The 22,679-nt window shown below is 40.7% G+C and overlaps 1 protein-coding gene across 2 annotated transcripts in view; it reads left to right on the forward strand.

Moving 5' to 3' along the window:
* The first annotated feature begins 1,855 nt into the window (after nucleotides 1-1,855).
* Nucleotides 1,856-22,679, forward strand: part of phf12b (PHD finger protein 12b) — a 94,194-nt gene continuing 73,370 nt past the window's right edge. For both annotated transcript variants that reach the window (XM_072243008.1, XM_072243009.1), the window contains exons 1-2: nucleotides 1,856-2,557; nucleotides 2,868-3,049. In XM_072243008.1, the coding sequence (XP_072099109.1) occupies nucleotides 2,492-2,557; nucleotides 2,868-3,049 (248 nt within the window). In that variant the 5' untranslated portion in view covers nucleotides 1,856-2,491. The remainder of the gene's footprint in view (nucleotides 2,558-2,867; nucleotides 3,050-22,679) is intronic.

A 22,679-nucleotide genomic window follows, 5' to 3' on the forward strand; every position in this document is an offset into this window, starting at 1 on the left:
ACAAATTGTTACAGGGACAAGTTGGCAGGCGGGGGAGGGGAGTCAAGAGGTGATGGTTGCCCTGTGAAGAAAGATTGAGTGGACCAAGTCCGCATTCCCTAGAGTTCCAAAGAATGCAACCAGAACTTACTGAGGCTGCTAAAATTCATGTGGAAAATGCGAGATTCCCGCAGGGAGGAATTTTCTCCCCACAAGGGAGTCTAGAACCAGGATTCAACATCCCAAATCAATGTTTGATCAATTATGACAGAAATATGGAAGAAATTTATCTCATAAGGATAGAAAATCTTTGGAATTATCTATCCTGATGTCTAGGGAGACTCACTAATCCAATTCATTCAAAATAGAAATCAATAGATTCTAGATATTAGAAAAAATCCATCTCCCCTTCCCCTCCCACTTTCAGATCTCTTACTATCTTTTCTTTCAGTTAGTCCTGAAGAAGGGTCTCTGCCTGAAACGTCGACTGCACCTCTTCCTAGAGATGCTGCCTGACCTGCTGCGTTCACCGGCAACTTTGATGTGTGTTGCTTGAATTTCCAGCATCTGAAGATTTTCTCGTGTTTCCACTTCTGTTTGTTTTTTTTTCATGGGGAGGGGGGATTTGGAGGGTTGATGATCATATTGGCTTTCTTTTTCTTTCATGGCGACCCAGAGAAGAAGAGTTTCAAGTTGCATACTTAGATAATAAATGAACCTTTGAATAGTCGAGGGACATGGCATTGCGATCAGCAACGGGAATAAGTGGAAGAGCAGGTTCAAAGGGCCAACAGGGTGACTCCTGCTCTCTGATGTTTTCTTATGGGGAAAGCTTGAACCTTCACTCATTTAAAGTTAGAAGAATGAGAGATGATTCAACGAAATACATAAAATCCGGAAGAGACATTACATGGTAAATACGGAAAGAATGTTTTCCCTCACAGGGATTATAAAGCTACGGGACATGGTTCAGAATTAGGGCTTGCCATTTAAAACAGAGTCAAGCAGGATTACTTCCCTCAATATAGAGCTGTAGATATTGAGTCACTAATCATATTCAAGGCTGGAAATATTCGACAGCATTGTTCAGTCGTTTGGGGGAGCACTTGTGAAGCGAGAAAGAGAATTAACATTCAAGTCAATGAACATTCATTAATTCTGCCTCGACCCAAAATCAAATTCGAGTTTATTGTCATTGGTATAAGTGCATATATGCACAGGTGCAATGAAACATTTACTTGCAACAGCATCACAGGCACGTAGCATTCACGGGGAAATCATAAATTATATAAAAATTTTACACAACTTTTACAAGTAAGAACATATTTGGAACAAAAATTGCTGAGAATTTATTAATTTCATTGCAAATCTGCATGCATAATCAAACAGATACTACGTGACGCTAGCGGCAATATTTACATAACATCTTCCGCCAATTCTGCAAAAGCTGTGGCTTGCACGCTCCGATCACCGGCTCCAAGTCCTTTCGTCACCATAACTACAACTCCCAAAATTCCGCGAGTCCCAGGAACCAATTACATCATATCTTGTCCAGTTTTCGCGTAGAAAAACATGCGCAGTAAACCAGTTTTATTTCCGGCGGATTGCGCCTGCGGAGATGAGGGTGCGCTCACTCCCTTTTCCCGACCAGCGGCGTCAGCAGGGAGGCGGGAACGGACTGTGATTCAGGGAGCCAATTGGCCGTGAGATTCGGCTCTGACGTCAAATCACGCAGGCTACACTGCAACGCATGCGCAGTTGGAGTCCGGTGGGAATGGTTGGTGGGGTGGAGTGGAAATGCGCAGCTGCGGGGGTCCGATCGGAGTGTGCGGTCCTCGGTCATGCGCGGTTGGCAGCAGTCGCGAACACCACCGCGCCTGCGCGGTTAGTGTCTGTTCTCTCCCCCCCCGCTAAACACACACACACACCGCCACCGCACCCCTCCCCCTCAGTGCGACGCCTGCGCATTTTGTGTGATGTGTGTGGAAAGTTTGCGCCAAGTTGGAGGCAGAAAAAAATGTAAAGCGAGCAGCCTAGGCTCCGAGTGTTTGTGTCTGCGCTGGCGGGCTTCAGACAGCTCCAACACCCGAGGAACCGACCTCCTTGCATCTGACGGCCTGTGCTTGCCGAGCGTCCGTCCAGTGGCGGGATTACCTACTTCATGGTTGTGTCTCTGGGGCTTTCTGGCACGGATGGAAACCGAGCGGTTCGACGCGAATATTATTGTCGCCCAGGGAAGGCTTCATGTCGGTTAGGCCCCGGCTGCGGCCTGGCTCTGCTGCCCTCCTCTGAATGCGATCGGCTGGGATTACCCTGGATTTATTCTTTTAAACCTCCCTTTTTGTGTGTGTGTTGTTATTGCTGCTGCTGCTGCCTTGGATCGGCTGGTCGGCGAGCGGATCGCGAGCCTTCGCGGTGACGGCTTCTGTGGGTATTTGTGACGGCTCGGGGGGCTTCCTCCATCACGGGGCCCTCTGCTTCTGCACAGTGAAGAAAAGCCACCGTGTGTTGAATGTGGGATAAAATGGAGACCAAGACCATCGTCTACGATTTGGATACCTCCGGAGGGTTGATGGAGGTGAGATACGCTCGCTCTTCCCACCCCCTTCTTGATCGCGCCGAAACAAGCCGTGCACCGCCGGGTTAAATGAACATAATTAAAAATTGCAAAATTCACCTTAGCAGAAATGGCATCGATCTTTTTTGCCCTTTTGTTACAGATACTGGAAATACCCATCTCTTTATGGGGTTTAAGGTGGGGAGGAAGGGATGTGAGATGAACCTTTCAGTGTAATCTTGGGCCGTCTTTCTTGCTGATTTTTTAAATTTTTCCTTTCTCTCTCGTTGAACCACTCCACCCGACCTGCTGCTGCTCGCCATGGGCGCAGAAAATACAAGCCTTGCTGGCCCCTCCGAAGAGCGAAGAGAGCGAGAAGAAAGCGAAGAAGCTGGAGAAGGAGCCACGGCGGAGCGGCCGGGCTACCAACCACGACACCTGCGATAGCTGCAAGGAGGGAGGCGACTTGCTTTGCTGCGATCACTGCCCGGCCGCCTTCCACCTTCAGTGCTGGTCAGTGACGATACAGAACCTTCTTATCGATGCATTTTGTTATCTTTTGCAGTCCTGCCTTTCAGTAGAGGGTTAATCCTGTTGCAATGGCCTGTCTTCTCCCCCACCCCCGATATCTTAGGTACTGCTTGTGTGTTTTAATATTTTTTCACCCTGCTCGTCCTACCTAAGGCTTGGTCTCGAAATCTACTTGTGTCATTGGGTGGCTGATTTCTGCACAGTTTCCTGCGGTTCCCTGGCACATTTTCTAACCGCTTGTCACTGGGGATCGGAATGAAACCCGGAGCCCCCATTTGATCTTTAAGTGTATGAGATTCTGGCAATACTTAGATGTAGAGCCAAGTCCATTATTCAGGAAGGGGCTGCTGTCACTCAGCCAGGGCCTTGGGTGCTTACGGGGATATCTTTATCTATAGGCCTTTTGACTTTACAAACAAGGGTTGCAAGGAACGGGTTATGTCTGTGTGTGTTTTGGTGTGGGGGGGGTGTTACTAACCTCTCGTGTCTGTTTTTCTTCTTCCCGGCCTTGTTTGTAGTCGCAGATTGCTTCCTGTTATGCTCACGGGCCTGGTCCCTGAGCACTGCTCTCTGCGCCGAGGCGGATGCCTTCCTTTCCTTCACTTTGTGTGTTTGCAAATACGCAACATGGCGACCTCCGTTTAAATTATATTTTCGATTCACAGCGCCATTTTAGTTGACTTCTCGTTTCGGGTAGTTACTGTCAGATTTGGACCGAGTTGGCAGCATTCTTAATGATTTTAGTAGGAAGTGCTGGAGTTTTGAGGAAGGTCTGAGACTCCAGTTTTCCATTATTGAGATAGCCATCTCAGCAAAGCTATTTTACTTCAAAATATCTTTCTATGGAAGTACTCGTGTTCCATCTTTTAGTGCAGTGTGGATCATTTTAGTTGGAGTTTAATGTCAGACATTTCTTTTGCTTGTTGATGTAAACTCATCTGTTAATTTTGATCCTGATGCAGATTTTTTAAAACTTTGAGAGTACAGTTGGTGTAATTGACATCAAAATTGATTATCTTCAAAATATTTTGTATCCAGGAGGGCAAATGATTATTGCTGGGTACAGTAATGCAGGTTAAACCAAGGGAAGAGACTTTTGTTTTCAGTTAGGATAATTTGATGCCTGAATAATCTATTTAGATAACAGTACTAGTCCCCACCACACACGCTCTCTGTTTGTAAATTGATTTGGTAGTTTTTTAAGAGTCTGTCCTATAGATATATCGGCTTTGTCCTATATTCTGATCAGCTGGAATTTTATGTCCGATTTACACGCTTGTCTTTCCAGTAATCTGCAGGTTTAATCAATAATTTTTTAAATGAAATATATTTTCCTTTAGTGTATTTGTGCTGCTCCTGAAAATATCAATAACTTGAGGTTTATCCATCCTGGTACCTGGTATATAGGTTGGCTTGTTTTCCCAGTTCCTCAGTATGTTCCCTATCCCTATCATATGTTCAACCATCCCATTCTGATGAGAGACTAAAGACTGAGCTAAAGTAAAATTTTGCAAAATTTCTCTTTTTGTCAACTTTGGGCATGTAGTCAATTCAGGTCATGCAGCATTGTGCCATTTCATCATTTGTAAATGTTGCTGCAAGGTTAGATTTTACTGTTTCACTTAGACCAGAAGAACATAGGATAGTGGAGCAGTATTAGTTCATTTGGCCCATCGGTTCTGTTCTGTCATTCTATCTTGGCAGATATTTTTCAGTCCCATTCTTCTGCCTTCTCATAACCCTTAACATTTTTACCAATCAGAACCTATCAGTCTGTCTTAAAATACATCCAGTGACTTAGACTTCGCTGCTCTCTGTGGCAACAAAATTCCACATCTCAGTTTTAAAGCTCCTTTTATTCTGAGGCCGTGCCCTTGGATTCTGGATTCTCTTACTAATTGAAACATCATCTCCATGTCCCCTCTCTCCAGCCTTTCAGTATTTGATAAATTTCAATGAAATTCTCCCCTCATCCTTCTGAACTCCGAGTGTAGACTGAGAGTCATCAAATATTTGTACATTGAGCCTTTCATTCCTGATTATCATTCTTGTGAACTTCCTCTGGGCACTCTCCATATTTTCCTTGGGTATGGAGTCCAGAATTGCTCACAATATTCCAAATGCAGTCTGGCTGACAACTTCTAAAACCTCAACAGTAAATCCTTGTTTTTTGTGTTGTAGTGTTCTCCAAATAAGTACGAGCATTTGTCTTTATTACTACTGACTCAACCAGCAAATTAACCTTGAGGAAATCCTGAATTATGACTCCCTGTACCCCTGATTTCTGAATCCTCTCCCCATTCATTCTTCTTACCAAAGTGCATGACGCCATACTTCCCTATGTTCCATCTGGCACTCCTTCGCTCATTCTCCCAACCTGCAGTCCTTCTGCAGACTCTCTGCCTTTGCAGAAGTCTTTGTCCCTCCATGTATCTTGGCATCATCTGCAATGGGCCAGAATACCATCAATTTCATTCATCCAGATCATAAATATTAAGTGAAAAGTTGCAGTCCCAACACTGACCCCTGCAGAACTCCACTAGTAACCAGCTGTTGTCTTGAAAAGTTCCCCTTTAGCGAACTCTCGAATGTCAGCCTATCAACTAATCTACATCTGCTAGTACTTTGCCTTACACCATCAACTCTTGCCCTTCTGAGCAGCTTCATGTTGTCAAAGGCCTTCTGACGATCCAAGTAATTCACATACTTCCACAGACTCCTTTTCCAACCTGCTTGTTGCCTCAGAATTCTAACGGATTTGTCAAGCAAGATCTGTCCTTTGATGAAACCATACTGACTTTGCCCTATTTTGTCATGTACTTCCAGTTTCTCTGAAATTTCATCTTTGTTATTGGACTCTAAATTCATACCAACTACTGAGTTTGGGCTAACTGTCCCATAATTCTGTCTTTTACCTCCTTCCCTCCTGTGAGTCACATTTCATATTTAGTATTATGCAAGGGAATTTGCTAGATGTTGGAAGTATCGTCTTTTATACATCATATGTATGGTTCCTGACCAAAACACTATCTGTTTTAAAGATTCAGTTTATACAGTTTTGTTCTATGATTCAAGTTTTTCCCCTCCCATTGGCTTTAACTCAGTTACTTCTCAGCAAAGCGGTTTGTTAATTTTTTGCAGTAGACTATATGCTCTTGCTTATTGTCAGTTTTACATTTTCGAGACTCACGATTCTTTATGAAACTTGGTTAACGAGATATATTATAATGCAACAGACTACCTGGTAAATGCAATAAAATATCATTAGCATCTATTTTGTTTTCATCACCTGTTAATCATGGATTTTCAACCAGTATAGCAATTTCAAAGTTGCATGCTGTTCCATTGTCACGTCCTTCAAGTAGTTTGGCTGCTTGCTTTACTGCTTAGTAGATGCTTGTATGCAAGAGGCTATACCTTGGTATTTTTCACGTCTCTCTGCACTAGCTGCATCCCCTCCCATTACTCCTGACTCTGTCGAGCTTTGGTTCTCCCTCATTACTCCATATACAGTCCAAATTAATTTTTGTTTGGTAACAGTCCTTGGGAATGTCTTCAGATGGTGCACTACATTACAAAATGTAGTATAGTTAGAAGTCGCTGAGCTTAAATCACTGATTCTTTTGAGACACTTGGGGTGAAAAGGTGTTTGGATTGGCAAACATTCCTCGACTACCTTTTTGCTTTTTATAAGTTGCTTTGCGAAGATGGTAGCAAAATGCATTGAACTTGTGTATTAGTGGTGCGCAGAATTGTTCATTATCAGCAAAGTATTGCGGTATTCGTGTGCTCATTGGTGGCAACTTCATTAGTTGGACTCTTTCCTACTTTTAACATTTATCAGATTATATTCAGCGTGACATTACAGAATGTCAACATGGTTTTTATTCTTGATGAAATTAGATCCAAAGTTCATTTATATCTGATGCTTTATAGTACTGTTTTGCATTTGTCAGTGTTCTTGGAGGATGTGGTTTGTCAGCTGTCATTGGCTTTTAAGATGCTGTTTTAAAACCACTACACCTTGTGCAAATGCTAGATCAGAACTGTGGAAAATTCTGGAAATAAGAGGATCAGCCAGCGGTAAGAGAGGGAAGAGATGTTATTTTAGGCAGCTGGTAGTCCATTGTTATGTTGATTGGGTTTTAGCATTTTGATAAACCAACACACTCTTGTGGTTCTAAAACTTTTTACTATTGTTTAAACTGATGTATTTTGTACTGACAGGAGGTGATAAGTCATGCATTGGTATATAAAATCTGAGGTATTGCGTCACATACTTGAGATAGGCAAAAGTTTTAATAGGTTTGCTTTACTGAGTTCTATCGTTTGCTTATTTTGTTGTGATTCCAAGGCATGTAGGTTCATGGAGGAAGTTCTTTGCCTGTGTATCATTGTCACAAATAGCATTTGAAACACAAGTGCGAGGGAATGCATCTCAAAAATGAGACTTGCCACCAAACCTTCACAATCAGTGGCCCACCATCAGCATCCTGGGGATCCTATTGACCATCAACTCTTCTGAACCAGCCACATTTATACTCTACCTTCAAACTTAAGTCGGAGGCTAGATGACCTGAAGTTTGTGCTATTAACACCCCCTCCCCCAATACTTACCACCATCTGTAAGGCTGCAGAGTGATGTGCTCCTCTTCGTATCCCAGTATGTGTGCATCTCCAATAGTATTCTCTGGTTCAGTACCATCCAGGAGAAAGCAGAACCTATCCTCCATCCTTTGTGTCTGAAAACAGCGGCGCCATTGTGTTCTATGTATGAAATGCATAGTACTTGGGACGTACATGGAAATACTTTGTACAAGATCGGCTTGGTGTGGCAATGACTGTGCACATGACCGCAAGGAAATGCAGAGAGTTGTGGCACAGCTCAGCACATCACAGGAACCGGCCTCCCCTCTGTGGACTGTATCTATACTTCTCACTTCATCAGTAAAGCAGCCAGTATAATCTAAAGTCCCCACTCACCCTAGACATTCTCTTCTTCCCCCATTCCATTGGGCAATAGATAGAAAAGCCTGAAAAATACCAGGCTCAAGAAAGTTTCTTCCCGCTATTGGATGGACCTTTTGTACAATAAGATGGACTCTTGGACATGCAAATCACCTTGTGTTTGTGCACATTATCATTTACCTGCACTGCATTCCTTTGGTAGCTTTTACACGTTATTCTGTGTTGTTATTTTACCTTATTCAAGCTGTGTAATAATCTGTATAAACAATATGCAAGACAAGGTTTTCACTGCATCTTGGTACATGTGACATTAATAAAACCACAACACTTTGTTATGGCAGCAACTCCCAAGCCCATGAGCTCTACTGTTAAGGGCAGTGAGATACTGCACCTGTGCTGAACCATGACCTCTTCACAATTGCATTCACTGATTTGAAAAGGAAATAGTAATATATTTTAGTTGTTCAGTTTAAGTCCTAGAGTTCCTATTCAACAGTGGTCTTTGGAGAACTGCAGTAATTGGTGGTGAGCCAGTACCTTTGGTGTCTGCCTTCCAACTTGTATGTGATTTGGACTTGGTAATGTACCTTCATCACTAGGTCTGAATCCTGCAACTCCCCAACAGCATAGTGAGGGTATCTTAACGAGAAAGATCCCAGTGATTCAAGTTCGTTTACCATCGTCTCAGGCAATAAATGCTAGCCTTGATAATGTCCAGCTTCTGAAAAGGTGTGTGTTTTTATATATAAATTTCTAAGTACAATTTATCACGATGTTGGCCAATTAAGTTTGAATTTTACCTATTGAAGTGGGAAAGAACTTTAATGCTGCAAGCAATACAGCTTTGAGGCAGTGATATAATGTCTGGAAAACTTGACTTTCTGTAGTGTTGGCAGATGCATTTCTCTTTTGCTGTCTGTCATTTGCTGTTTCAATTTATTGGAAGCTTGGAAGTTAATTTTGGCCACTGAAGTTCCTTAACATATTACTTCTGACTAGAAACTAATCACTGGTGTGAAATACATGAAGAAAATTTAGTTTTTGATATTTTTGGTGATTTTCATGGAGAAATATTTTAACCACTTGAAGTATTTGGGAATAGTCTTAAAACTGTCAGTTTAGTAACAGCGTCTAAAATGTTGATAGGTGGTACGGTAGCATCTAGTGTAAATCTTTACAGTGCCCGCGATTGGGGTTCAATTCCTGTCACTGTCTGTAAGGAGTTTGTATGTTTTCTCCGGAGGCTCTGGTTTTCTTTGACATTCCAAAGACGTATGGGTTAGTAAGTTGCGGATATGCTATGTTGGCACCCGAAGCATGGTGACATTTCCAGACTGCTCTTCCAACACATCCTCGGGCTGTGGTCATTGACGCAAGTGGCACACCTCACAGTATGTTTCTATGTACATGTGGCAAATAAAGCTAATCTTTAAAATCTTTTAAAGTAGAGATTGTATCTCGGTACATATTACAGTAATTCCAGTTCCATTTTTTTGTATTCACTGTGATTAGATGAACTGCAATTGTTGTAACAAAATTATGCGGCCAGATGCTCAAGTCTTAAACACTTGAGGGGGAAAAATTTGGTCTGACTCTGTAACTGTTATTATTTCCATTTTAAATATGTGCCTTTGGAAATGAATCTGCTGTGCAGATTGTTGACACAAGTTGTGATGAGAAAGATTGGAATGTGAGGGAAAGCGAATTTTATTTTTGTGTGTGGCTTCTACCATAGAGCTTCCATAGTACTCCGTATTTGTCAAATCCATTTCATTTCTCTCGCTTTTTGAATTTCCACTGGAGTTACCAATTTGGGTTGAGAATCTATTCTAGCGGAACAACTTTGATGTTTTAAAAATTCCAGATGGACTAACAAGAGAAAATGTTTGGGATTTTAACTGTAACAGTTCATCATTCAACCTGCCTGAAAGCTCTTTGTTGTTCTTGTGCTGTTATTTATCAGCATTTTCTGTTATGTTTATGGCCTGTTGTGGTTTATCTTTTGAAGGGTTAATTTTGTAATTTGTAATTGGTTACTGTTAAGATTTATTCCCCAATTAAGTTCATTATTTCATTTTGAATAGTGCCACAAAGGTGGCTATCTAATATAGGTCATTGGGACAGAAATGGTTAACTGTGTTGTGAAGTTGCTTTGTGTGCTGCCACTCTATATCTCTTCATGTCCAAGTGGGATAAGTATCATTTTTCAAAACTGAAGTTTTTAGTCTTTTAAAACTTTAATCAGTGGTAAGTGTTACAATTGAAACATTTTTTTTAAGAATTGAGATAAATTTTCCTTTGTGATTATTTGCAGAGACCTAAGGAAAAGTTTGCTTTTGGCCACCTATTTTTTAAAATGAAATAGGATGCACCAAAGTTGTAGAATTGAAGAGGGGAAAAAGTATTATGGTTGTCATTGTATCATTGTTTTGAAAGTTTATTTGTTCAGAAAGCTATCTTTGTTTTGACTTTGGAGTTTAAGGGGAAAAATAGCAATGCATGTTTTTCTTTTTTTAAAAACCTTGTATACATTATCTATAAATTGAACTAAATTGAAAGTAATCATGATTCATAATATTCAAGTTAAAAGTAAATTGATTGGAGGTAATTGTGTAATGAACAGGACTAATCTATCCCTTTTTCATTCGAATACTTTCACTAGCTTTATTTGGCAAGTGGTACTTTTTGAAGTTTAGCCATAAATGATTGATGTGATTAAGTTGCTACGTAATGGAAAAATAGATTTCCATTTATACAGTGTCCTTTGTATTGCTTTCAGAACATCCTATTCATTTTTACAGTTGATTAAATACATTTTGAAGTGCAATCACAGCAGCCAATTTGCCCACAGCAGACTTCACAAATAACAGTGTGATAATGACTTGATAAGCTATTTTCTGATGTTGGTTGAAGTTAACAGGGATAACCTCTGCTCCTTCTATGACCCAATAGAGCATAAGTGGTGCAGCTTAATATCGAGAGTGAAAAGCAGCTCTTGTCACTACAAAATTTGGGGCTCAGAATCCTGGAGTTGAATTTGGATTTCTAACATTCTGCTGCAGACAGTTGTTGCTGATTGAGCTACAAGTGACTAAAATAATGCGATTGAAAACACGAACTTAACGTCTTATGGTTTTAGCTAACCTTGTGACTTAAAACATCTCTTCCAGGGAGGGTATATGTCATTTTAAATATCAAATTGATAAATGCTTTTCTTTAAAGGAAGTTTACTAAATTATTTTGTGTCCAATTAACAATCCTGCCTGATTAGGGAAAGTTTATTTATCAGGTCAGGTTTTCAGTTTATGGTTTTGACCACCGATTTTCAACTCAATGATTTCTCATTGTTAAGCAGCTGCTGGAATTTTTGGTGGAAGACGATGCTTATTTTTAGTTAACTGACACTTTAATGAGATTTTATAGCAGGTGATCAAAGTTAAATAACTTCTAACTGTATTAGGTTCAATCTCAAGGAGCACAAGTAAAAATCTAGTTTTCCTTGAATGTAAAATAAGACTTTATTTAGATGCTTTAGACTTTTTCTGCACTATCTGATGTGGATTGGCATATTGTTTTCTCCTCCAGTGCATAATATTTGAGTCAGTTGTATTACTGTGGCTTCAGTTTTTTAGTTTGAACTGAAAAGTGTTACACTTGCCTTCATTTTCCACATTCTTAAACTTGATTTTGTTTTAGTTAGCTCCGGTAACTCCGGTTTGTTCTTTGCCTTTATAGTACAGCTTTAAAAGCAGTCTTTAAACAGAGCATCTAGTTCCAACTCCAGAATAAGTGTGTTAGATTTGTTAAAGAAATGGTTGTTTCTAAGTCTATAAAAGCAAGATTGCCTCGGTTTTGAGTGCTGGATTCCAAGGATGATTGGCTAATAAACAACTTTTGAAGTGTAGGAATATAGAAAGGTAGTGATGCTTTCTATCCAGTGATTCATTTGTGTGATCTGCCATTAATATATTAATTTGGAAAAGGTCATCATTTGCAGTTGTCTTATTTCTTTAATTTACTTTTTTCTGTGTTTATGAGCCAGGTTCAGTTCTGGGATGTAAATGAAATTCTGAGGGCACTTTCTGCTGTCAGCTTTTTGGTTTTTAATTTTTTATTGAACATTGTGTTGAATTAATTCAGTTGGAGATTGGTAAAATATTAAGATTTTTTTCATTATTGATGGTGTTAACATCAATTGTATGTAAAAGTTGTGTTGCATTTCCTTTGAAGTCTTGTACTCTCTTGTTTGTTTAATTTTAGTCTTGTTACCCAACTGTCCTTCATGCATAATGATGCTCCAGTTAGTGTTACTGCCTCACAGTTACAGAAACTGGGGTTCAATCCTGCTCTTGCATACTGTTTATCTAGTTTGCAAGTTCTCTTGTGTATTCCATCTCCCCCTTGTTCAAGGAACTCCAGTTTCTTCTACATCCCAAATATGTGCTGGTTGGTAGGCTAATGGGTTGATGGAGATTAGATTAATGTAGATGAGTGCAATATTTCTGTACTGTATGACCTTATAAATGAACATGTCCTTTGATTTAATTATTGTAACATTGGGTATTGTGTAGCATATGTTACAACATGACATTTGGGAGCAATAAAAATCAGTAAAAGTAGTGTCTATTATTGTGTATCTACATAACCTCTGTCAAATCAAATAAGATATTGTATTTAAGAATGTTGGTCAGGTTGGTAACTTTTACTTGTGTTACTGCCTTGCCATTATTTACTAAGGTGATCCTACCTACAAGAGCAAACAGAGTGTATGGTGCTTTTGTGTTGAAGTTCTGATTAATTTTTCCAAATAATGCTACTATCATCGTTTTGGCCAGTTTATCATCAAAGTAAAGCATAACGCTAGTTTCTCGGTTTTTCAAGGAGTGTTCATTGCTTGACTCCATACTGATGTGATATGACAGCTACCTATCCATTTCCCATGAACGAATTTTGATCACTGTCAAAATTTCCTGTTCACCTTTGCAATGTTGGACTCTTGTGCAACTAGTAACTGAGTTGCTAGAGTAACAAACAAAATGCTGGAGGAACTTAACAGGTTAGGCTGCATCTATGAAGAGGAATAATGAGTCAACATTTTGGGCCAAGACCCTTCTCTTCAGGGCTTTGAATTTCTACATGTACAAAGGCTGTATCTTTGGATAGTGCAATAGACAGTTTTGGGGTCTTCAATTTCTGAAGTAGATTTAGAGAATTTGAAGACAATTGAACAAAGAAAAATTTCAACAAATAAATGGAAGCCTAATGTAATCAAGACATCACTCCCCAAGATTCGCTGCTGTCTGTATCATAGGCCTTATGACCAAAGAACAGACTAATTGTTTGGAAATCATTTCTTATGTAATTGGATTAGGGGCATGGGGGTGAATTCTTGATGGTTTTGTGCAAGTGCCTTTTCAGTTTTCTACTGCGAGCTAGTTACAATGTGGATTTTCATCTAGATTTACTAAAATATTTTAATTGTATGAATTTATCTTTTAACATTTCTCATGGAACAAGGCTGAAAAATCTTAATTCCTTATAGTAGCAGTAAATGTGTTGAGGAAATTTCTGCAAGATTATGATCAAGGGCAAATGTGTGGACTAAGTTTTTTATCTAAAAATTTGCCATGGTGTTCTTTCACTAATAAGATGTTTTATTAGAGTTTTTATTTAATGAATTTGCTAAACTCAAAATGAGAATTTTCTGCTTCACTGTTCAAGCTCTGCAAATATCCTAGCAGCTCAGATGGATTTGCATTGGTGGTTTCTGGTTTTACTTACCAGTAAAAATCTGAATAATCAAGTTCCGGCAATTACTTGTTTTCTATCACATTGATTCAGATCAACATGTTCCTACTTTCCCTCCTTTTTACTTTTCCTTGTCGTAGCAAAAAGGCTATGAGTTGAAGTTTAATTTTTCAAATGGGTTATAATTTAACTGCAATGGTGAATTTATACTAGGCTTTGACATGAACAGTGCTTCATGCAAGGTATTTCATAGGAACTATACAAAGTGAAAGGTGACACCAAGTCAGATACCAGAACAGGTGGTCAAAATGTTTGGCAAAGCAATGTTTTAAGTATTTTCTCTTGATTACTGAGTGAAGAGATTTAAGGTAAATGTTGCAGATTTTGCAATTCAGAGAGCTGAAGGCAGTGATGGGGCAATCTGTTTTAAATCAGCATCTGGAAGAAGGCAACATTGATAATGTACAGAGATCTGAGCATTGAAAGTGAAGAAAAGTTTGCCACAATTTGTTTAGTCATCATCCTCAAACTTTCATTAGCTTTTAATGATATTCTGCCCCTTATCAAAAGATGGTGGAACATTTTTGAGGCCTTATAAACCTCTGACGAGGCATCACTTGGAGTATTGTGAGCAGTTTTGGGCCCCTTATCTGAGAAAGGATGTGCTGACATTGGACAGCATTTAAAGGAGGTTCACAAAAATGATTCTGGGATAGAAAGGCTTGTCATAGGAGTGTTTGGCTCTGGTCCTGTACTCACTGGAATTCAGAAGAATGACCTAATTGAAAGCTATCGAATGTTGAAAGGCCTCGGTAGAGTGGATGTGAAAGGATGTTTCCTATGGTGAGAGAGTCTAAGACCAGAGGACACAACCTCAATAGAGGGATGCCCCTTTAGAACGGAGATGAGAAAGAATTTCTTTAGCCAGAGAGGTGAATCTGTAGAATTCATTACCACCAGTGGCTGCGGAGGCTAAATCATTGAGTATATTTAAGGCAGAGATTGTTAGATTCTTGATTAGTCAGGGCATGAAGGCATATGGGGAGAAGGCAGGAAATTGGGGCTGAGAGGGAAATGGATCAGCCATGATGAAATAGAGCAGACTCGATGGGACAATTTTACTGTTGTATCTTATGGTCTTGTGTGATTTGGTGAACCATTCTCTGTGTATTAATTCCTATAAAGCTTATCATAGAAACAAATTCCATTGTAACTTCATTAGTTACCTTTTAATTTTAAAGTTATCTATTGCATGATATCATAGTGTTGTTGGGTCCAGCCTGTTTTTATTTTATTTTACTTAGTCTCTCCATAACAAGCAGAATTGCTAAGCTTGAATGTATGTTAATGTTTATATTTCTGATGTTTAACCGTAGTGCAAATAAATAGACACATTATGTAGGGTTCCTACACATCTGGAAAAAGAAGAGTAAAACTGGAAGGTTCTTAAAACTGCAAAAGTATTTAAAGCTGAAGTGGGTGGATGAGGGACAGTGAATTGAATATGATTTTATGCTTTCCAGATTATCAACTTTGGTAGGAAGATTGGAAAAGTATAATTCTTAAAAATTAAGAGATGAGTAAATGCTATGAAGGGAGTTGTGCACTCCTGTGCATAAATTACAAAAGATTAACATCCAGATATAAAATACAGTTAGCAGCAAATTGGCCATTAGCTATCACTGAGTAGGGTATGAATAAGTGTTTCTCCAGATGCACAAAGACTGCACACCTGCAATATTGAGTGGTTTTGATCTCTTTATCCAATGAAAGGGTGTGCAATGAAGGCTCAACAACTTCCTGAGAAGAGTGGAGCTGTCCTAGAAAGACATATTGAATAGAAATGGGCCTTTTGTCTGTGGAATTTAGAAGAATGAAAAGTGATCTGATTGAAACATGTCTTTAGGGAGTTTGCTGAGCAGTACTATAAGACTTTCCAGCCATGGAAACAAGGGACTCCTTTAGGGATAAGTGGATAGCCATTTTGTAGAATTGCCATTGAAGTTTAGCATTGACCATACCGAACAGCAGGTAGGTTTGAGTTGCTGGATGCCCTAACTGTGTTTTTTTATAGTACTCCACAAATTATCATGTTCTGAGACTCTGTATACAGATTTTTTTTTTAACCCAGTTGTCAAAAATTATACCAAATTGCTTTGTCAGAAGACAACTGAGCACACAAGCCTATTATTGTCATTGGAATTTTGGTATCCTGTCTTTTTTGAAGTTCCTAAGTTCCATTAGGCTACACAGGTTACAGCAGATGTTTATTCTGCTTGCGCAACATCCTTATTGGAATTGACAAACATTTCAATTGCAAACATTTAATTTGCTGTTCTTGGTTGTTATATCATTATAATCTGTTATACATGGTAGTCCCAATTGCCTGATTATCTTTCATAGGTAAATTGCAGTTTGCGTTAAAGTATCGCCTACTTAATTTTGAATGTCCTCAAGTTCAATATTACAGGCATATTCTTATATTTCTGTTGTCTCTTGTCTAGCATTGTTGGAAACTAGACCTCAGATGCATGTGTAACTAAATTGTTTTATTTAACCTGTTAGATTTAAGTAATTCTACTGTGTTATGATTTACTGTTTCCAAACATTAAATGCAATCTATATACTACTAAAACTCTCATGCTGTGTCTGTCTGTTTGTGACCTCCAATTAGCGCAAACAGTGCATTACAGCGGCACTTTGGCTTAATCGAATTAAAATGCGCTAATTTACAGAATGCAGGCAAAGTCCAGGGTTATATATTCATATAAAATTGCTCATTTGCCAAAAATCAACAGGCTAGCCTTCACCCGAGACCCGATCAGCCATCATGGAAATCGGGGCATGACAACCCGAAGCATGCGCACGGCCAGCCTCAGCAGCGACACTTACCAGAGCAAAAGGGCAGGGCAGCTCTATTTCGAGGGGACATTCTGCTAATCACCATCAGTATGTGCAGGATTGGGACACATCTAACTGCCACCCATGAATAAGAGATAATTAAATCTTATTGTAATGACGTACTCCAAGACACCCATAAAACCCTTTGCTGCAGTCAAAGGACAGTGGTGACTAAATCACATCAGAGCGCCAACCACATCATCAGGAATAATCAGCATCCTTTGGTGTTATTGCTTCGTACCTTCTATCCAGCATTAGGGTAAAAAAAAAGGACGGCCTAATTATGCCGCGTGGAAAGGGAAGGGGGACATAATGGTCAAGAGATGACGCCAAACGTTGTTGGGAAGCAGCAAGGAGAGAGAGAGAACAAGAATCGGATGAGGCCAGGGCCGCACGACTCCAGGACCAAGGAGTCAGGACAAAAAAAGATGAGGGAAGAAGAGACAGAGGAGGAGAGGCATGCATGTCTCCAGGATCAGAGACAAACAACAAGCAGCAGAAGAGCTGAAGAGACGGGGGATAAAAGGGCTGCACGTCTCCAGAATGATAACAAGAAGCACAAAGGTGGCAGATAAACCCGAAATGATGCCATCAAAAGTGTCCTTCGTTCAATGAGGAGCAGCTATATTTGGTTTGCTACGCGTCATTCTTCTTTAATAAACTGAGTTTTTCTACTTCAGTTTCCAAAGCAAAGTGATGCCAGTAGCACTCAGGAAAATTTAATGTTCATTCTGGTCACATCAGACTGCACTACCCTTCTCTCTAAGTTGTCTAGTTCCCAGATACATTTAGGCTACTTGTTGTTTGCTGTTGGAAGCCAACATTAGTCATTTACTTTTAATTAAAAGATATATGAAGATATCATTGAAAAATACATTTCAGAGGTAATTTCTGTGCTTAGGTTATTTACAATATTGTCTGTTCATGTTATGATGACCAGACTGATTGTAAAATTTGTTGGGAATGCTTCCCTGCTGCCTCTCAGTACATTTGGTCACATGCATGTCTGTCACCCAAATTCCACACCCTTCCAAGCTCTGCCATAATAAAAAGTCAATTGCATCTCTATTTGGTATGCTTTATGCAAAGGTAGATGCAGGGAGTAAAGAAAGTTTATGCAGAGGATGTGTTACATTTGTTCAGTGCTAGCTTCCATATTCTTGAAGTTTACCACTCTATGCACTTAGGATCAGAATTAGGTTTATTATCGCCTGTATGTGTTGTGAAATTTGTTAACTTAGCACCAGCATTTCAATGCAATATGTAATAGAAACGTAGAAATCCTACAGCACAATACAGGCCCTTCGGTCCACAATGCTGTGCCAAACATGTACTTACTTTAGAAATTACTTAGGGTTACCCATAGCCCTCTATTTTTTTCTAAGTTCTAGGTACCTATCCAGGAGTCTCTTAAAAGATGCTATCGTATCTGTCTCCACCACCATCGCCAGCAGCCTATTGCACGCACTCATTACTCTTTGCATTATATAAAAAAACACTTACCCCTGACATCTCCTCTGTACCTACTTCCCAGTACAGGTTTCCCCTGCCATCCGAAGGTAGAGTGTTCCTATGAAACGGTTCGTAGGCTGGAATGTCGTAAAGCGAAGAAACAGTTACCATTTGTTTATATGGGAAAAATTTGTGAGCGTTCGCAGACCCAAAAATAACCTACCAAATCATGCCAAATAACACACAAAACCTAAAATAACAGTAACATATAGTAAAAGCAGGAATGATATGATAAATACACAGCCTGTATAAATTAGAAATACTTCTCTACAATGTTTGCCTGCACTGTTCTCCGTAGCGAACATCTCATGCAAGCGCTCTGGGCAAAACACGGCGCAAGTGCTCTCAGCAGAAAATCTCTCACAAGCGCTCTTGGCAAAACGCTCTCTTCAGTAACCTTTAAGCTATGAAACTGCCAAATCATGCCAAATAACGCATAAAAATATACAGCCGATATAAAGTAGAAATAATGTATGTACAGAGTAGTATCACTTTCCGGAATTGGGACAGCGCCGAGCACACTGATGATGGTGTTAGGCTGAGTCGTCGCAGGTTGGGGTGGTGCAGTAGCCCCCACCCTCCGGGCAGCGAACCAATACCGATCCATGAAGCATGCAGGGGTACAGCGGTAGCCGGGATGCACCCAGCACATCTTTAAGAAAAAAGCTGAAATAAGCATGCTAATTAATTAGGTGCCACCCGGCACGTAAGTGTCGGCCCAGATCAGAGGCGATTGCCGATTGCATCACCTCTGATCTGGGCCGACACTTACGTGCCGGGCGGCACCTAATTAACTAGCATGTTTATTTCGGCTTTTTTCTTAAAAATGTGCGGTGTGCCTCCCGGCTACTGCTGCATTCTCCGCGAATCGGTATCTGTCCGGGGGTTGGGGTGGTAGGACACTGGGGTGTCAGCTCATCATCGTCTGTTTCCATTAGGGCAGGCAGCTCATCTTCTCCTATGACTGCCTGCCTCGATGTCGGAGGTCGAGGTTCGTCGTCTGCTGAAGGATGATGTGGAAGGCTTGCTTGACTGCTTAGCCTCGCACATTTTTCTATCATACAGTTCTTTGTAAGCACTCAAACCATCCTGCAAATATGCCCTAAACCAACGTACCCTTTCAAAATTAAAGTCATATTTTATCATTGCAGCGAAAATCTCACACAGCTGCTTCACGTTCAGTTCCTGGACGACTTCACCTTTGGTCCGTTTGTTACTGTATTCGGTTTCAATTGTTATCCTTTCCTCTTCCAATTGCATCAGCTTTTCATCTATCAGTTCTTGGTCATGGGATGCCAAAATCTCTTCAACATCATCTCCGTCAACTTCCAGAAGCCAAACTCACTTTGTCCTTACTTCGTTCACCATGATTGAAACGCTTAATTATGCCTAGTTTTACGCTAAGTGTAACACCCTTCCGAGCTCTTTTAGGCTTTTCCAATACGTTAGAACTCATCTTGCTAACGGCTGCTCACAGGCACGTGTTTAAGCAATGCTGGTGAGAGTGCCGTTCCAAATCCAGGGGAGAGCAACTGCTCGGGGCGCACGCTGCCTTTTTTCATAACAGTGAAAACACCTTCTGTTAGCGAAAATAGGGAACTAATGTAGGTCTTTTGTAACAGTGAGGTTTCGTATAGTGAACGTTCAACAAGCGGGGGACACCTGTAACTTAAAACTGTGCCCTCTCGTGTTAGCCATTTCAGCCCTGAGAAAAAGCCTCTGACTATTCACATGATCAATGCCTCTCGTCATTTTATACACCTCTATCAAGTCACCTTTCATCCTTGTAAATCTCCTCTGCACATTTTCTATAGTTTCCACATCCTTCCTGTAGTGAGGTGACCAGAACTGATTTCAGTACTCCAGGTTCTGACCAGGGTCCTATAAAGCTGTAACATTACCTCTCAGCTCTTAAACTCAGTCTCACAGTTGATGAAGGCCAATGCACCATATGCCGCCTTAACCACAGAGTCAACCTGCACAGCAACTTTGAGTGTCCTATGAACTTGAACCCCAAGATCCCTGTGATCCTCCACACTTTCAAGAGTCTTACCATTAATACTATATTCTGCCATCGTATTTGACCTACCAAAATGAACCACTCACTTATTTGGGTTGAACTCCATCTGCCACTTCTAACATAGAAGAGAAATAAATAAATTACAGTATATGTGTATTGAATAGATTAAAAACTGTGCAAAAACAGAAATGTATATTGAAATGTGAGCTAGTGTTCATGGGTTCAATGTCCATTTTGGAATCGAACAACAGAGGGGAAGAAGCTGTTCCTGAATTGCTGAGTGTGTGCCTTCAGGCTTCTGTGCCTCTTACCTGATGGTAACAATGAGAAAAGGGCATGCCCTGGGTGCTGGGGGTCCTTAATAATGGGCAATACCTTTGAGACACCTCTCCTTGAGGATGTCCTGGGTACTTTGTAGGCTTCTTTCAGTGCTGTGCAGTAGCCCTCCACCCCCCCCCCCCACACACCATACAGTGATGCAGCCTGTCAGAATGCTCTCCAAGGTACATCTATAGAAGTTTTTGAGTGTTTTTGTTGACATACCAAACTTCTTCAAACTCCTCTCCTAATGAAGTACACTTTAATAGATTTTGAAAGTTGCAGGTTTTAGAAATAGTGTATAACATTTAGGTGACCAGCACTTAGTTTGGGAATTTGATTTTAATGTTATATTTTAAAAATGACTACTATTTGATTTTTAAGCATTTAGTTTTTATGTTATTACTGCGAATTCAGCTGAAACCTTTCTGACAACTGAAGCATGGTATTAAAGTTTAGACAAATCTACTATGAATATTTATTCATATTTGCCAATTTCTAGAATGAATGGTAACAGCCATCAGTTTTCTCATGTGGTATGGAGATCCATTAAGTTGCATAAGCAGAATTTTTTCCCCAGTGACCATTGCTAAGGTTTCCACCACAAACCATAAGCCCTTGAAATTGAACTAGCGTATTAGGAACCTTGCTTTTATATTAGAATTGCATAGCACACCATGATTAAAATTCTATTTCCACTTGTGTGACATGGTCTTTTTCAACTATTGTCTAGCTCATTTGCTGTTACAACTCATTAATATTAATCAATTCTGTACTTGATTATCACAGTGTACAACTGACCAGCCTCCCTTGTTCTGTGTAAACTTGATGTGGAAATCTCTGGCTCTCTGTGAAGTTGAGCTGAGTTTTTATTCCCAGTTAAAGTTAATCCAAGAAGCACACAGGACTTTGATTCACTTTCTCGTCCAAAGGATAACATCTTTGCGGCAGTCCTTTGTTACTGAACCAAAGTACTGATCTAAATTTTGTATTTAGATCTTTGAAGGAGAGACTGACCTCACAAATTAATGTTCCTGTTAAATTAAGACCAACCTCTAGGTGGCCCAATTCACCACCTCTCTCGCCACCCTCAGGATGGAGGAGCAAAACTTGTATTCCATCTGGTTAGTCTCTAACTTGATGGCATACGTATTGATTTCTCCTGCTGGTAAGTTTATTTTCCCTCTCCTTCTCTCTCCTCTTTCCTGCTCTGGCCCTGTACCTCTCCTCTCCTGCCTATCACTTCTTTTGGGTCTTCTCCTCCTGTCTCTTATGGTCCACTCTCCTCTCCTATCAGATTCCTTCTTCTCCAGCTCTTTACCTTTCCTGCCCACTTGGCTTCACCTATCACCATCTAAGCAACACACATCAAAGTTGCTGGTGAACACAGCAACTAACGAAGGGTCTCGGCCTGAAACGTCGACTTCCTACAGATGCTGCCTGGCCTGCTGCGTTCACCAGCAACTTTGATGTGTGTTGCTTGAGTTTCCAGCATCTGCAGAATTCCTGTTGTTTGCCTATCACCATCTAGTCTCCTTCTCCTCCCCCCACCTTTTTATTCTGGCATCTCTCTCTCTCTTCTCTCTTCTCTCTTCTCCCCTCTCCCCTCTCCCCTCTCCCCTCTCCCCTCTCCCCTCTCCCCTCTCCCCTCTCCCCTCTCCCCTCTCCCCTCTCCCCTCTCCCCTCTCCCCTCTCCCCTCTCCCCTCTCCCCTCTCCCCTCTCCCCTCTCCCCTCTCCCCTCTCCCCTCTCCCCTCTCCCCTCTCCCCTCTCCCCTCTCCCCTCTCCCCTCTCCCCTCTCCCCTCTCCCCTCTCCCCTCTCCCCTCTCCCCTCTCCCCTCTCCCCTCTCCCCTCTCCCCTCTCCCCTCTCCCCTCTCCCCCCCCCCCCCCCAAATTTCAGTCCTGAAGAATGGTCTTGGCCTGGAATGTCAACTGCTCCATTGATACTGCCTGCCTCCTGAGTTCCTCCAGTGTTTTATGTGTGTTTCTTTGGCTTTCTAGGATTTGCAGTCTTTCTTGCATTTATGAGTTTGGTCTCATTTTTTGGGGTGGGCTTTGACCAAAAATCTTCATCTGGCTCAAAGTCATTTCTTCCCTTCTCTCTTTCTGTTTACAGCTGCAGCCTTTGGTTTTATTGTTTTGGGG

The sequence above is a fragment of the Mobula birostris genome, chromosome 25 (assembly GCF_030028105.1).
Source record: "Mobula birostris isolate sMobBir1 chromosome 25, sMobBir1.hap1, whole genome shotgun sequence".
NCBI lineage: Eukaryota > Metazoa > Chordata > Chondrichthyes > Myliobatiformes > Myliobatidae > Mobula > Mobula birostris.